Below are 14,040 nucleotides of genomic sequence, written 5' to 3'. Positions count from 1 at the left end.
AAACTTAGGACACTAAAGAGGCCTTTCTACTGACTCTGAAAAACACCAAAAGAAAGATGCCCAGGGTCCCTGCTCATCTGCGTGAAAGTGCCTTAGACATGCTGCATCGAGGCATGAGGACTGCAGATGTGGCCAGGGCAATAAATTGCAATGTCCGTACTGTGAGACGCCTAAGACAGCGCTACAGGGAGACAGGACGGACAGCTGATTGTCCTCGCAGTGGCAGACCACGTGTAACAACACCTGCACAGGATCGGTACATCTGAACATCACCTGCGGGACAGGTACAGGTCGAGTCGCGGTTTTGTCTCACCAGGGGTGATGGTCGGATTCGCATTTATTGTCGGAGGAATGAGCGTTACACCGAGGCCTGTACTCTGGAGCGGGATCGATTTGGAGGTGGAGGGTCCGTCATGGTCTGGGGCGGTGTGTCACAGCATCATCGGACTGAGCTTGTTGTCATTGCAGGCAATCTCAACGCTGTGCGTTACAGGGAAGACATCCTCCTCCCTCATGTGGTACCCTTCCTGCAGGCTCATCCTGATATGACCCTCTAGCATGACAATGCCACCAGCCATACTGCTCGTTCTGTGCGTGATTTCCTGCAAGACAGGAATGTCAGTGTTCTGCCATGGCCAGCGAAGAGCCCGGATCTCAATACCATTGAGCACGTCTGGGACCTGTTGGATCGGAGGGTGAGGGCTAGGGCCATTCCCCCTAGAAATGTATGGGAACGTGCAGGTGTCTTGGTGGAAGAGTGGGGTAACATATCACAGCAAGAACTGACAAATCTGGTGCAGTCCATGAGGAGGAGATGCACTGCAGTACTTAATGCAGCTGGTGGTCACAACAGATACTGACCGTTACATTTGATTTTGCCCCCCCCCTTTATTCAGGGACACATTATTCAATTTCTGTTAGTCACATGTCTGTGGAACTTGTTCAGTTTATGTCTCAGTTATTGAATCTTGTTATGTTCATAGAAATATTTACACATGTTAAGTTTGCTGAAAATAAACGCAGTTGACAGTGAGAGGACGTTTCTTTTTTTGCTGAGTTTACATGTGAAATGAGTAATGTGAGATGTGTAAACATTCTTAAAGTGGCATTATTAAATTGACTAGTGTTCCATTTATTAAAGTGGCCAATGATATCAAGTCTGTAGGTAGGCAGCCGCCTCTCTGTGCTAGTGGTGGCTGTTTAACAATCTGATGGCCTTGAGATGGAAGCTGTTTTTCAGTCCCTCTGTCCAAGCTTTGATGCACCTGTACTGACCTCACATTCTGGATGGAAGCGGGGTGAACAGGCAGTGGCTTGGGTGGTTATTGTCCTTGATGATCTTTTTTGCCTTTCTGTGACGTCAGGTGTTGTGGGTGCCCTGGAGGGCAGGTAGTTTGCCCCCGGTGATGCGTTGTGCAGACCGCACCACCCTTTGGAGGGCCCTGCGTTTGTGGGCGGTGCAGTTGCCGTACCAGGCGGTGATACAGCCTGACAGGATGCTTTCAATTGGGCACCTGTAAAAGTTAGTGAGGGTTTTCGGTGACAAGCGAAACATTTTCAGCCTGCTGAGGTTGAAGAGGCGCTGTTGTGCCTTCTTCACCACAGTGTCTGTGTGCGTGGACCATTTCAGTTTGTCGGTGATATGTACACCGAGGAACTTAAAACTTTCCACCTTCTCCACTGCTGTCCCGTCGATGTGAATAGGCGGGCACCCTTTGCTGTTTCCTGAAGTCCACGATCATCTCTTTTGTTTTGCTGACATTGAGTGAGAGGTTATTTTCCTGACACCAGAAGGCTGTCTCGTTGTTGTTGGTAATCACGCCTACCACTGTAGTGTCATCTGCAAACTTGAGGATTGAGTTTGAGGTGTGCATGGCCACGCAGTCGTGGGTGAACAGGGAGTACATGAGGGGGCTGAGAACGCACCCTTGTGGGGCCCCAGTGTTGAGGATCAGTGGAGGGGAGATGTTGTTTCCTACCTTCACCACCTGGGGGTGGCCCGTCAGAAAGTCCAGGACCCAGTTGCACAGGGCGGGGTCGAGACCCAGGGTCTCAAGCTTAATCATGAGTTTGGAGGGTACTATGGTGTTGAATGCTGAGCTGTAGTCAATGAACAGCATTCTTACATAGGTATTCCTTTTGTCCAGATGGGATAGAGCAGTGTGCAGTGTGATGGCGATTGCATCGTCTGTGGACCTATTGGGGCGGTAAGCAAATTGGAGTGGGTCTAGGGTGACAGGTAGGGTGGAGGGCATATGATCCTTGACTAGTGTCTCAAAGCACTTCATGATGACAGAAATGAGTGCTACGGGGCAGTAGTCATTTAGTTCAGTTACCTTTGCTTTCTTGGGAACAGGAACAATGGTGGCCATCTTGAAGCATGTGGGGACAGCAGACTGGGATAGGGATTGATTGAATAGGTCCGTAAACACACCAGACAGCTGGCCCGCGCATGCTCTGAGGACGCAGCTAGGGATGCCGTCTGGGCCGGCAGCCTTGCGAGGGTTAACACGTTTAAATGTTTTACTCACGTCGGCCACGGAGAAGGAGAGCCTGCAGTCTTTGGGAGCGAGCCGCGTCAGTGGCACTGTATTGTCATCAAAGCGAGCAAATAAGTTGCAATAAGAAGCAAGACGTCCATGTCCGCTACAGGGCTGGTTTTCTTTTAGTAATCCGTAATTGTCTGTAGACCCTGCCACAAAGGTCTCGTGTTTGGGCCATTGAATTGCGATTCCACTTTGTCTCTATACTGACACTGCTTGTTTAATTGCTTTACGGAGGGAATAACTACACTGTTTGTATTCGGCCATGTTTCCAGTCGCCTTGCCATGATTAAATCTGGTGGTACGTGCTTTCAGTTTTGCGCGAATTCTGACATCAATCCACAGTTTCAGGTTAGGGAAGGTTTTAATAGTCACAGTGGGTACAACATCTCCTATACACTTCCTTCTAAACTCGCTCACCGAGTCAGCGTATACATCAATGTTATTGTCTGAGGCTACCCCAGTCCACGTGATCGAAGCAATCCTGAAGCATGGGATCTGATTGGTCAGACCAGCATTGGATAGACCTAAGCACGGGCGCTTCCTGTTTTAGTTTCTGCCTATAGGAGGGGAGCAACAAGATGGAGTTATGGTCAGATTTACCAAAAGGAGGGCGGGGGAGGGCCTTGTATGCATCACGGAAGTTAGTGTAGCAATGGTCGAGCATGTTACTCGCTTGTGTACTGCAATCGATATGCTGATAGAATTTAGGAAGCCTTGCTCACAAATTAGCTTTGTTAAATCCCCAGCTACGATAAATGCAGCCTCAGGATATATGGTTTCCAGTTTGCATAAAGTCCAGTGAGTTCCTTGATGGCCGTCTTGGTATCCATTTGCAGGGGGATATACACGGCTGTGACGATAACCTAGGAGAGTTCTCTTGGGAGATAATACGGTCGGCATTTGATTGTGACAAATTCTAGGTCAGGTGAACAAAAGGACTTGAGTTCTCGTATGTTTTTACAATTACACCATGAGTCGTTAATCATGAAACATATACCACCGCCCTTCTTCTTACAGGAGAGATGTTTATTCCTGTCGGCGCGATGCACTGAAAATCCTGTTGGCTGTACGGACTCCGACATCATGTCCCCAGCTAGCCATGTTTCCATGAAACAGAGTATGTTACAATCCCGGATATCTCTTTGGAAAGCAACTCTTACCCTGATTTCGTCGACTTTGTTAACTAGGGACTGGACATTAGCGAGTAATATACTCGGAAGCGGTGGGTGGTGTGCGCGCATCCGAAGCCTCACTCAGTTCAAATTCCCTGGGAGGTGCAGACAAAGGATCCACTTTGGGAAAGTCATATTCCTGTTTGTAGTGCTGGTTGTCACAAAAATATATGTATTTGTTTATGTTTCACCTGAAAGTCATTTTATTTATTTTATATTCAAACACTTTACATCTAATCATATCTTTTCTTCCCCCATAACATAATAAAATGTGTAGTCAAGTGAAAAAATATAAACCAGTATAGAAAAGGAGAGAAGCTTAAAATGAAATTGAAATGTGAATCAATGTGTTTTATCACAAAGGTCAATAACTAGATGATGTCATGTTTAGTCACACACTCATATCATATGAACGATGTAATCTTTGAAAAACAAAGGTTTAGGTTTTGTTTGCCATCAGTATTTTCTAGAACTCATAATAAATGATGCTGCAAAAACATGCCAACTACACAAAATACATGTTATAGGTCATTTTCTTTATGTTTAACTTATAATGGTGGTGGATCCATTTGTAAAATAAATACTGTGAAATTAACAAGGAAGGTAATCTAATGTATTTCCTAATAACATTTAATAGAGCTGTACTTGTTTCATACCACGTTTTTATTGAGCAGGTTGACATTTATATGAATCTTGTCCTGGAGGCAGTACTAAGTGAATTCCACTAGATGGGCCAGCTGCTAAGTCAAAATTGTCATATATATATATATATATAAAAAAATATATATTTATTTCAGTTTGTTTTAAGATTTTTGGTTTCAATTTGTTAGGCACAAGGTTAGTGTTAAAATCAGCTTTGATTAATTTCTAGCTGTGCCAGCTAGTGCTACCCTGCAGAGCAGCCTTCATGAGTCATCCGAATAAATGCCAACCTGCGTTTATTGGCAGCGGTTGTATTGAGGTCATGAGGGAGTCAATGTTAGTCCTTAGTTCTGTGCTGCCCTCTGCTGCTGCGCAAAGGAACTTCTTAAATCAACACTACAGTATGATACAGAAGCAGCGGTCAATAAAACAGCATCCTACATTTCTATATAATAAGAAACACAAATCAAATACTGAATATATTAAATCATGTGTTACTTTATAATTTTCAATGTCAACACTACAACATTTTCTGTTGTCATTAAGAATGTTGTTACAAAATATATAATACATAGGCCTACATTCTCACCTCTGAAATTCCCATGATTTAAGAAAATAAACCTTAAAGATTACATTTCAAACAAAGAGACAACATAGAAAGTGCAGAATTATGTATTAAACAATACTGAACATTGTTAAACAGGAATTAGAATGAGGTGGAATGAGAACTTGCAGCCTAGATGACACAGCACTGTTGATATTTGTAGATGAAAGGTCAAAATGGAAGGTAAGGGTTGACTCTTCAACCACAGTAATAGAAAGGAGAAAATAGTTCAAACTCAAAGCGACAGTAGTTCAACTTGTTATGGTTAATGTATCGAAACAACGTCTACGTAAAGTGGGACAAGGCTTTCAGGATTTTATTTATTTTTCATGACACAGGAAAGTTACTTTGATTCAGAGGAGTCTGGCTGGCTTTATAAACCGTGAGCTGAAAACTCAACTTCCCAAGATGCAGTGGGTATCTCACCTTGAGGTCTACAGCTAGAGTAGGCAGCAGTTCATGGCATTACATTCCACAATGGAACAGTCCTCAAGTATTCTGACTTGGTACAGAGAATAAGAGCATTTCTTACTCCATTTGTGATGTCCACAGCAGGCAGCGTCATGCAAAGATACAGAGCAGGAAGAGCGGGCCAGGTCAACCAGGAATATGTCAACTCCCTTATTTCTGCAGTTCATGGGATGTGCTGAATGTCTCATACACATTGGCAGCAAACTCCTTCACTTGGTCTATCATCAGGAGATCCTGCAAAGAGGAAAGGTGTCATCCTTAGACTCAAGACTTAAAACTTGCTGGGATTCAAAAATGGAAATCCAAAGGCAAATGAGCTCTTACCTGTACAAAGTGACTTGGTATTTCACTGCAGATCGAGTGGATCTGTCCATTCACAATGGGGATGATTTTGGCAACTGGGAGACTTACATGCGAGAGACTGGAAGAGATTGTGGAGGGGGCATTAATTGATAGGTAGATCAATTTTATACAAAAAGGTTGTTTTTTCATTTGTGGAATTCAGAAAGTGATTTACGATGACAAGTGACCTCCCATAAATTGCTGCCAACTAAATTCATCCACAAAAAAACCCAGACCTATCAGGTGTAGTGATGGGGGTGGAGTCCCCTTGTGCTCCGGGTGGGGGCCGGAAAAACTCTGCCATGTTGTCAAGGAAACGGTTGAAGCCCCTGTTCAGGCAGGTGTTGAGTACAGTGCCGAAGTCCGGGCTGGAGGACAGAGAGGACACAGTTCAGCACACCCACGTGCAAGATAAACCTATCTAAATAAGGGTCAATGAGTGTTAGGCCTCCATCTTACCTTTCAAGCATATCTCTGGTCTCATTGAGCAGCTTTATCGTAGTGATATCATTCTCAGTCAGACCACAGGCCTGTCAAACAATTAAATAAATGTAAACCCCAGTTTAAACCCAAATAAACTAAACAAAAAAATCCATCAAGTTGTATGTGCATCAGTTCATGACCATTAATCTGACCAGGGTTGACAATCCAGCAAGGGTTGGAACCGGTTCAGGGAACAGAAACAAAAAAATGATTTAGGAACAGAACCGGAAGTCATCTATACTGTTCCGGAACCGAACTGTTATTTTAAAAGCATGGGAACCGGTTAATAACATTCCAGGCATTTTTTTCCAGTCCCACACAAATCCTAAGAAATTGCATATGCAAAGCCCTCCCTCTGTAGCTCAGAAACATATATTCCAGTGTCTGCCTGCCAGCTGGAAATCTTTGCCAGTTGGTGTGTGTGTAGGCTACCTACCCCTCCCCTCTGAAGCATAGGTTACTGTAGCCTACAGCTGGCCCATCTAGTGGAACTCGTTTAGTACTGCCTCCAGGACAAGATTCATACCAATAAAAAGCATGATTCAGGCATTAGGGAGACATGTTTAAAATAATGGATTAACTTTTTCCAAGTTAAGGATACTATAGCTTCACATTGGATGTATTAACTACAAAATAGAGGCAATACTTGTTATTAGCTTGTTACCTAGCTAACATTTGCTCTGATCCAACATTAAACCAACTCAGAAGTTCAAACACATTCAAAGTTCCTCCATAGAAGCCACTCTTTTTCCATAGGTATAATTCTGTGGGCCTAATTCAGATAAGGCATGTCATAACAAGATGCCCCCATCCCCTCACCCGCAAAATGTCAGTTGCATCTTGTGCCCTACACTGTTTTTGCTGGTTTAGTTTGCTGGTCTGCTGGTCGGAACAGTACAACAACAAAAAAAAGGCGCAGGTGAGGGCTGTCACCTGTGCAGCCAGAGTGTTCTCCTCGTCAGGCATCATGTACCAGGAGAGAGGTCTGTGTGTGGAGCCCCCGTCTCCCTCCTCCACCTGGGCCCTGATCTGGTTAAGGTGCTGCTCCAGCTCCTGAAGGGACAGACTCTGCTTCAGGGACACCCTGGGGAGACACAGTGGGGGAGACAGACACACAGAGACATGGTCACTGACAGACAGGCAAAAGCATCACATATGACTTAATCCTCCTAATGTGGTTTGAGGTGCTGCTGTGCAATGCGTGCATGTGGCTGGCACTGTGACTCACCCGCCCAATGTGTTCTGCACAGCTTTCTTAACCGCTGTTATCATCTCACTCAACCCTTGGGAGTCAGAGAATTCGCAAAATGTAAGGATGCTTTACAGCCTGTGGAACTCATTTAGGCTAATCAACAGAGGGCTTGTTATACTAAAGGCCTAGCTATTTCAGAAAGCAGAGTAATTGTCATTACCATCCCCAAGGAGATGCTGGATGCTGGAGAGGTACTGTTGTTGCACGTCTGGAGGGGCCAAGGGCATCTGGTGGAACACAACACAAAAATTGCATTTATAGACCCCCCCCACATCTAACATTTAGGGGTGGTTTTATGGACACAGATGAAGCTAATTCCTGAACCCCCCAAAAAAACAACATTTTAAATAGAGATTCTCCATTTAGTTAGCTTTTTAGTCCAGTACTAGGCTAAATGTGTGTGTGGGAATTAAAACTACCCCATAGGGTACAAGAGATTGAAGCTTAAAGGCTTACCATTCCACTCTTGCTGACAGAGTTGTCCAAGTATAGGTAGCCACCAATGATATTGAGCTGGACACGGAGTAAAACAACCAACATACATGTACTGTACACAGCCACAACACTTCGGGTGAAACCTGGGGGAATAGGAAAAAGAGTGATTCCATTACATACCTGTATATCAAGTGATCAAATCACTTGAGTTATTGATTCACAACGTAATTGCTGTTAAGGAATAATAACTTACTGATAATCTTCAGGTCCTCCCATATGTCAAGTTTATTTGCTGGTCTAGAAGAGAAACAACAGATGTCATTAATACCTTAAACTAATAATTTTGCTTAACTATAGCTTAAGCAATTCCCTGACAGAGGTCATGAGACACTTACTTGCTCTTCAGCAGTGTAGTGAGGCTCTCAGAGTTTAGATGATGTAAAATGGCTTCTCTTAATGTAGGAAGCATTGACAACACTAACAAAAATAATAATAAAAAAGCATTAACAGGGTGTCAAACTGCACAAATAGGAATATGAATCAATACAGCAGTAACTCAATCACTTGACATAATGAGTGTTGCAGAAGATTTCTGGGACTGTTAGTAGGCTGAAGATGATGTGCCGATCAGGTAGACAGCAGTACTGTACCTGTCATGTTGCACGTTCTCTGGTTACTCTCGAAGTGGAACTGACGTCGGGCTTGAGCGATGTACTCTGATGCCTCTCGCTCCTGTATCTCTCGGATTTTCTTTTGAGCATATTTACCAAGAAAGTACACACCTGGAACAGGTGGAATAAGGTCATGGTAACTAGAATGAGATTAGCTATTAACTAGATTTACCTAACATGATTATCTTTCAGGACATTTATTTTCTATCCATTTACGTAACTTAGCTTCATATATGCATAATCTTCAAAGTTTACATTAAATATCTCTGATAAAGTCCAGACCCACACAGGTAAACATTATGGCTTGCTTGCCAACTTTTATAGATAATGTTAACGTTAGCAGTTGGCTAACTAGCTTAACGTTATCTTGATAGCGTAGCTAGCTAACGTTACCTCCGACAAAAGCTCCAGCGAAAATAAATTTCCTTTTGTGGCGTTTCAGAAAATTCCACGTGGACGAAAACATTTTCCAGACGATTTATAAAACAGAAGAAACAAAGCACCCAACCGTGTTATTTTCCACAGTCGCACATGACACGAATTTAAAGGCTAGCTACATGTCAAACACGGAGGTGGGAAGCAGCACGCTGAGCAAAGCAACATCGATTGATCGGTGTTTCTGCGATCATCTGCAAAAATAAATGCCTGCGTGGTCCGTCCAATATTATCTTCCCCTTCAACGCGCGCTTATTTGTTCCAGGCAGACCGTGGGGATTTTATAACTCTGTCGCATGAGCTCTCTATAATTGGAGTAGCTAGTTGGTGTAATCTAATTGATCTAGTTTCTCAGACTGTACATTCAACATGGGGACAGAGCATGGGGGGAATGATGTCGTTTCTAGAGAGAACTTTCAGCCATGTGCCGAAGACATACAGATGTGGATGGCTAATGCCTTTGACATGGTTGGTTTGGCATAGGGCAGCGTTTCCCAAAGTAGGTATTCGAGATCCCATGGGGTGCAGGTTCTGGTTATTGCCCTAACGCTACACCGCTAATTCAATTGATTAAAGCTTGATGATTAGTTGACTATTTGAATCAGCTTTGTAGTGTTAGGTCAAAAAACAAAACGTGCACTCCTTGGGGTCCCGAGGGCCAAGTTTGGGAAACCCTGGCATAGGTGCAGGACCTATAGCTACAATGCGCCGTTCATGGTCGGTGTTTAGTTCTTTATGGTTTTCAATAACTTTTAGAGAACGCCCCAAAAAATCTGTTACTTTTCTTTTGCGTTTTCACTATGAAGACGCAAAAGAAAAGGAACGGAACAGCGACCACTAACGGCGCATTTTGGCGAGGCAGGACAGGTCAATCCCACCAGTAAATTACAACACACTATTTTAAATGGTTGGTGTACTAATAATAATCTCCACCTCTTTACAGGCAAAAGAAGCTTTGGAGAATGGTGAGGTGCCTGTTGGATGTCTCATGGTCTACAACAATGAGATTCTTGGAAAGGGGAGAAATGAAGTGAATGAAACAAAAAATGTGAGTAACGTAATCATTTCAGCTGAGCTATCATAGGCAAACACATCTCCTCAATGGTTATTTGCTGTGATTATTGCCTTGCACGTTTCCAAACAAAGGCATTTACCAAAGCCATACCGGTACCCTAATCTAGTGGTTCTCAAGCCTCTCCTATTGGATTCCCAGACGTTTCACAATTTTGTTGAAGCCCTTTACTAGCTCACCTGGTTCACCTAGTCATGGGCTTGAGGATTAGTTGACAAGTTGAATCAGAAGTGTTTGATCTATTCCAGAGCAAGCACATGGAAGGGCTGGGGATCCTAGAGGAGAGGTTTGAGAACCACTGGAATCGTTCTCTTTATCCTATCCTTCCAACACCATGCCTGTTAATGTGTATCTGTCTCTGTGTGTTCCAGGCCACTCGCCATGCTGAGATGGTGGCTCTGGACCAGGTGCTGGAGTGGTGTTGTCATAGAGGCCTGGACCCCAGGACAGTGTGTGAGAGGACTGTGCTTTACGTGACTGTGGAGCCATGCATCATGTGTGCAGGAGCTCTTCGCCTGACCAGTATCTTTATGACCTCATCAACCAGTCTCCACTTGGGTTTACCTAGTTTACTGTAGCTTTTGTGTAGGTTCGTTGTGAGGATTTACCTCAAATGACTCTGTATAGGATGGCCAATCAAAAATTGATATTTTGGCCAATGGGTAAAATAATATGTTGTGTAGATAATCCTCCAAGAAAACCAATGGTCCAAACCTCATGTTTCTTATCATTATCCGTACCAAAATTATTGTAGTTTTCACCCTTGTAAGATGGGGGTGACTAAATCAATGGAGGCCAGAGGAAAAAAAAGTGGTAAAAAATCTGAAAAAACAGCTAGGCTGGATTCTGTGCAAGAATGAAGGTTACTGGCTATCTGACAGGCTGACTTTCCTGTTGAAATCGTCATCTTCTCGAATCCGCAGGACATAGATTAATATAGATGTAAAATGGTTTGAGTTTGAGACATTTTCATATTTTATACACGCTTTTCATATTCATTCGAAATTCCTGTTCTTTTCAGAAGATTTCTCACAAAAACAAGCGTATCTGTGAAATGTCAACGGAACACTGAGCGTATACCAAGCTTTTTATTTTCAGTCTTTCACATTTAATTCAGCTCGTGTCAAGCTAATTTAGCTTTTTGCGACCCGCTGAAACAACTTTGAAGACGACAAATGTAAAATCCTCAAATTGTTACGAGAAACCTGCTCCGCTATGTCTACAGAGCTCGGTGCTTATTATGGGATGTATTAGGTTAATTAGGTTACGAAATCTTACTTTTAGGATATCATGTTAATGATATGTTAGAGAAAGACCCCACTGAACGATTCAGAACATTTACAATCATGTCTTGGTAAAATGTATTTAATAACATAAGGAAGTGAAATTTCATCACCAAAGTGCGTTTTCACCCACTCTTGGAAGAGTGGGTGGACACCCTACTCTGTAGGACGTTTCTGAGAGCGAGTTTGTTTTGCCTGATGCCTCGGGTGGGTGGAGATTTCACTTCAGGCCCAATGGAATTTCTCCCCAATTTCGATCTTGTCTCATCGCTGCAACTCCCCAACGGGCGTGGGAGAGGCGAAGGCCGAGTCATGCGTCCTCCTAACCGCGCTTCTTAACACCCGCCCGCTTAACTTGGAAGCCAGCCGCACCAATGTGTCGGAGAAAACACAGTTCAACTGACCACGGAGGTCAGCCTGCAGGGGTCCGGCCCGCCACAAGGAGTCGCTAGAGCTTGATGAGCCAAGTCTGTAGTGCCTTAGACCGCTGTGTCACTCTGGAGGCCCCTCATTATCGGTTTTACCTTAACAGTGCAACAGACATTCCTCTAGTGGTCTATGGGTGTAATAATGACAGGTTTGGTGGCTGTGGATCTGTTCTAGACATCCCCTCTGCTGATCTACCTCACACTGGCTCATCATTTAAGGTACAATATGTCGTCCAGTGTTCACAGCATTCTTTTTGAACCCAATCTCTCTTTGTGCTTTTGTTGGAAAGAGACTGATTATCCCGTGTTGAAATGCATCCTCATCCGAGCCTAGTCTAGAGTTGAGAAGGATCATTAATTTACTTCAGGACGTTAATGATTAAACAATTGCTCCTTCATTTTCAGTGTATCTCTGGCTTCAGGGCAGAGGAAGCAGTGGAAATGCTGAAGACTTTTTATAAACAGGAGAACCCTAATGGTAAGAACTGCTCATTTAGGATTTATCACATCCTGTAACCAGCATTATAAGTATCTAAGTATTATCATGTACATTATAGTTGCATAACTTTGAAAGACAGATTTTTCCATTTCAGCTCCCAAGCCGAAGACGAGGAAGGAGTGAGATTCTGTTGGTGTCCAGCAGGGGGAGCAGAGAAGGATGATGTAAAGGGAGTAGCTAACAAAGCTTTTTCCCTAGACAGTCTATCTGACAAAGGAATCAACTAGATTTTTTTTGTGTTCTCACTTATTTGCTCAGCTTTTTGTGTTAGCACTCATTTTAATTTTCATATTATTGACATTATATTAGACCCTTACAGTATAGTTTGGCTGGACGCTACCCAGGGCCTGGAAAGTGGCTTGATTGCGACGCTTTGCAGGCTCTGTATCTTTCCTGTGTGGCTGGCTGTGTGAGGAGCTGCTGCTGATTTTATTATGGTTATTAGTGTACAGTACCAAGTAGACAGAAACTGTCTGGACTGCATTATTGTTTGGGTTCGCTTCTTCTCCATGTTCTCATCTAACCCAGATGTGATCTCACTCCGAGCACCCTGGGTCTAGGATGAGCTGAGCTTAAGGCAGGTGCCGGGGCCCCCTCAGCAACCTCTACAGGAGCTCTCTCTCTCTCTCTCTGGCGTCAGTCAACTGCCGTCATGGATCTGAAATCAGTGTTGCCCCCCTGAGGCCATTTCCCACTCCAATGTATCATGTCTGTGATAGTTTCTGGGTTTGGTGTGCATGTCTTGGATTGTTAAGTACTGGTGTCGTCATGTACAATAGAATGGTGGGGTTCTCTACTTTGAAAATGTTGTGATTACTAAGTGGCATAGCTGTTTTGTGATTTATTTATTTTCTGCTGAAGAACAAATACATATTCACACCATTAGTCTCAGCGGGAGAAGGAGCACTGAATAGTATAATAGACTGGGAGCGCCCATGCAGACAGTCCTGTCCTGTCTCTCCTACTGAATGACTAGGCCAGACATCACTGCGGAGGGACCATATTTCAATGAGAGGGACCAACTTATTTCAGATCAGAAAGGAGACAAATGTCCGTTCCCATCGACTCCCGCGGGTATTTTGATCAGTCTCAGTAACCACCAACACTCACGCCAGGACTGCAGTTTGGTGTGTGACTAACGGAATGTGTTTGTAGCATAGAGCACAGCTGTGTGGGGTAATAGTCAGTCTGAAACTCCTCCCCGTCACTTACAGCAGACAGGCAGCATCCCTCAGCCTTAAAACCTGACTGGTCTCTTCCCTGGACGGGATCAGGAACGGAGGAACTAACCGCCCAGGCAGCATCCCTCAGCCTTAAACCCTGAGTGGTCTCTTCCCTGGACGGGATCAGGAACGGAGGAACTAACCGCCCAGGCAGCATCAGACAGTTCCGGTTGTACCAGCTCCAAATGACTGCTCCACACTGACCTGCTGTAGCTTTCACTATGGTTTAAAACTCTCTCTTGGAAATCTAATAAAATGTTTTTAAATGCGCAAGATGTTGTCTTTATTTAGTTCAACTACCGTATGTAGTTTATTCACCAATGTATATGTTAATGTTGTGGATAAACACTGAAGGTGACCGTATAAGTTTGAAGAATTGCGAACCTCTAGCTAGTGATCACCATTGCTATATTTAAAGGAAATTTGACAATTTATTTCAGATTTTCAGTAACTGACTGGTGTTTGAGAGTTTATTCTACAAT

The 14,040-nt window shown here is 43.7% G+C and overlaps 2 protein-coding genes across 3 annotated transcripts; one reads left to right on the top strand and one right to left on the bottom strand.

Moving 5' to 3' along the window:
• Positions 1 to 4,838: 4,838 nt before the first annotated feature.
• On the bottom strand, positions 4,839 to 9,279 carry pex3 (peroxisomal biogenesis factor 3). The gene is made up of 12 exons (XM_014144501.2): positions 9,012 to 9,279; positions 8,598 to 8,729; positions 8,343 to 8,424; positions 8,201 to 8,244; positions 7,969 to 8,090; positions 7,673 to 7,739; positions 7,489 to 7,543; positions 7,194 to 7,344; positions 6,237 to 6,307; positions 6,014 to 6,145; positions 5,760 to 5,856; positions 4,839 to 5,669 (listed from the first exon to the last, which is right to left on the bottom strand). Exons 1-12 carry the CDS (start codon positions 9,082 to 9,084, stop codon positions 5,586 to 5,588), a joined length of 1,110 nt encoding a protein of 369 aa, XP_013999976.1. The 5' UTR covers positions 9,085 to 9,279; the 3' UTR covers positions 4,839 to 5,585.
• On the top strand, positions 9,280 to 13,828 carry adat2 (adenosine deaminase tRNA specific 2). 2 transcript variants are annotated; one of them, XM_014144503.2, is made up of 6 exons: positions 9,280 to 9,521; positions 9,997 to 10,101; positions 10,497 to 10,647; positions 11,949 to 12,055; positions 12,242 to 12,314; positions 12,430 to 13,828. In XM_014144503.2, the coding sequence occupies exons 1-6, from the start codon at positions 9,423 to 9,425 to the stop codon at positions 12,456 to 12,458; spliced, it is 564 nt and encodes a 187-aa protein (XP_013999978.1). In that variant the 5' UTR covers positions 9,280 to 9,422; the 3' UTR covers positions 12,459 to 13,828. The 2 variants fall into 2 exon arrangements, with proteins under 2 accessions (XP_013999978.1, XP_013999979.2); XM_014144504.2 differs by having other exon boundaries at positions 9,416 to 9,552.
• Positions 13,829 to 14,040: the final 212 nt, after the last annotated feature.

Source organism: Salmo salar, chromosome ssa15, assembly GCF_905237065.1.
Source record: "Salmo salar chromosome ssa15, Ssal_v3.1, whole genome shotgun sequence".
Lineage (NCBI taxonomy): Eukaryota > Metazoa > Chordata > Actinopteri > Salmoniformes > Salmonidae > Salmo > Salmo salar.
This window is presented reverse-complemented; position numbering and strand designations above follow the sequence as displayed.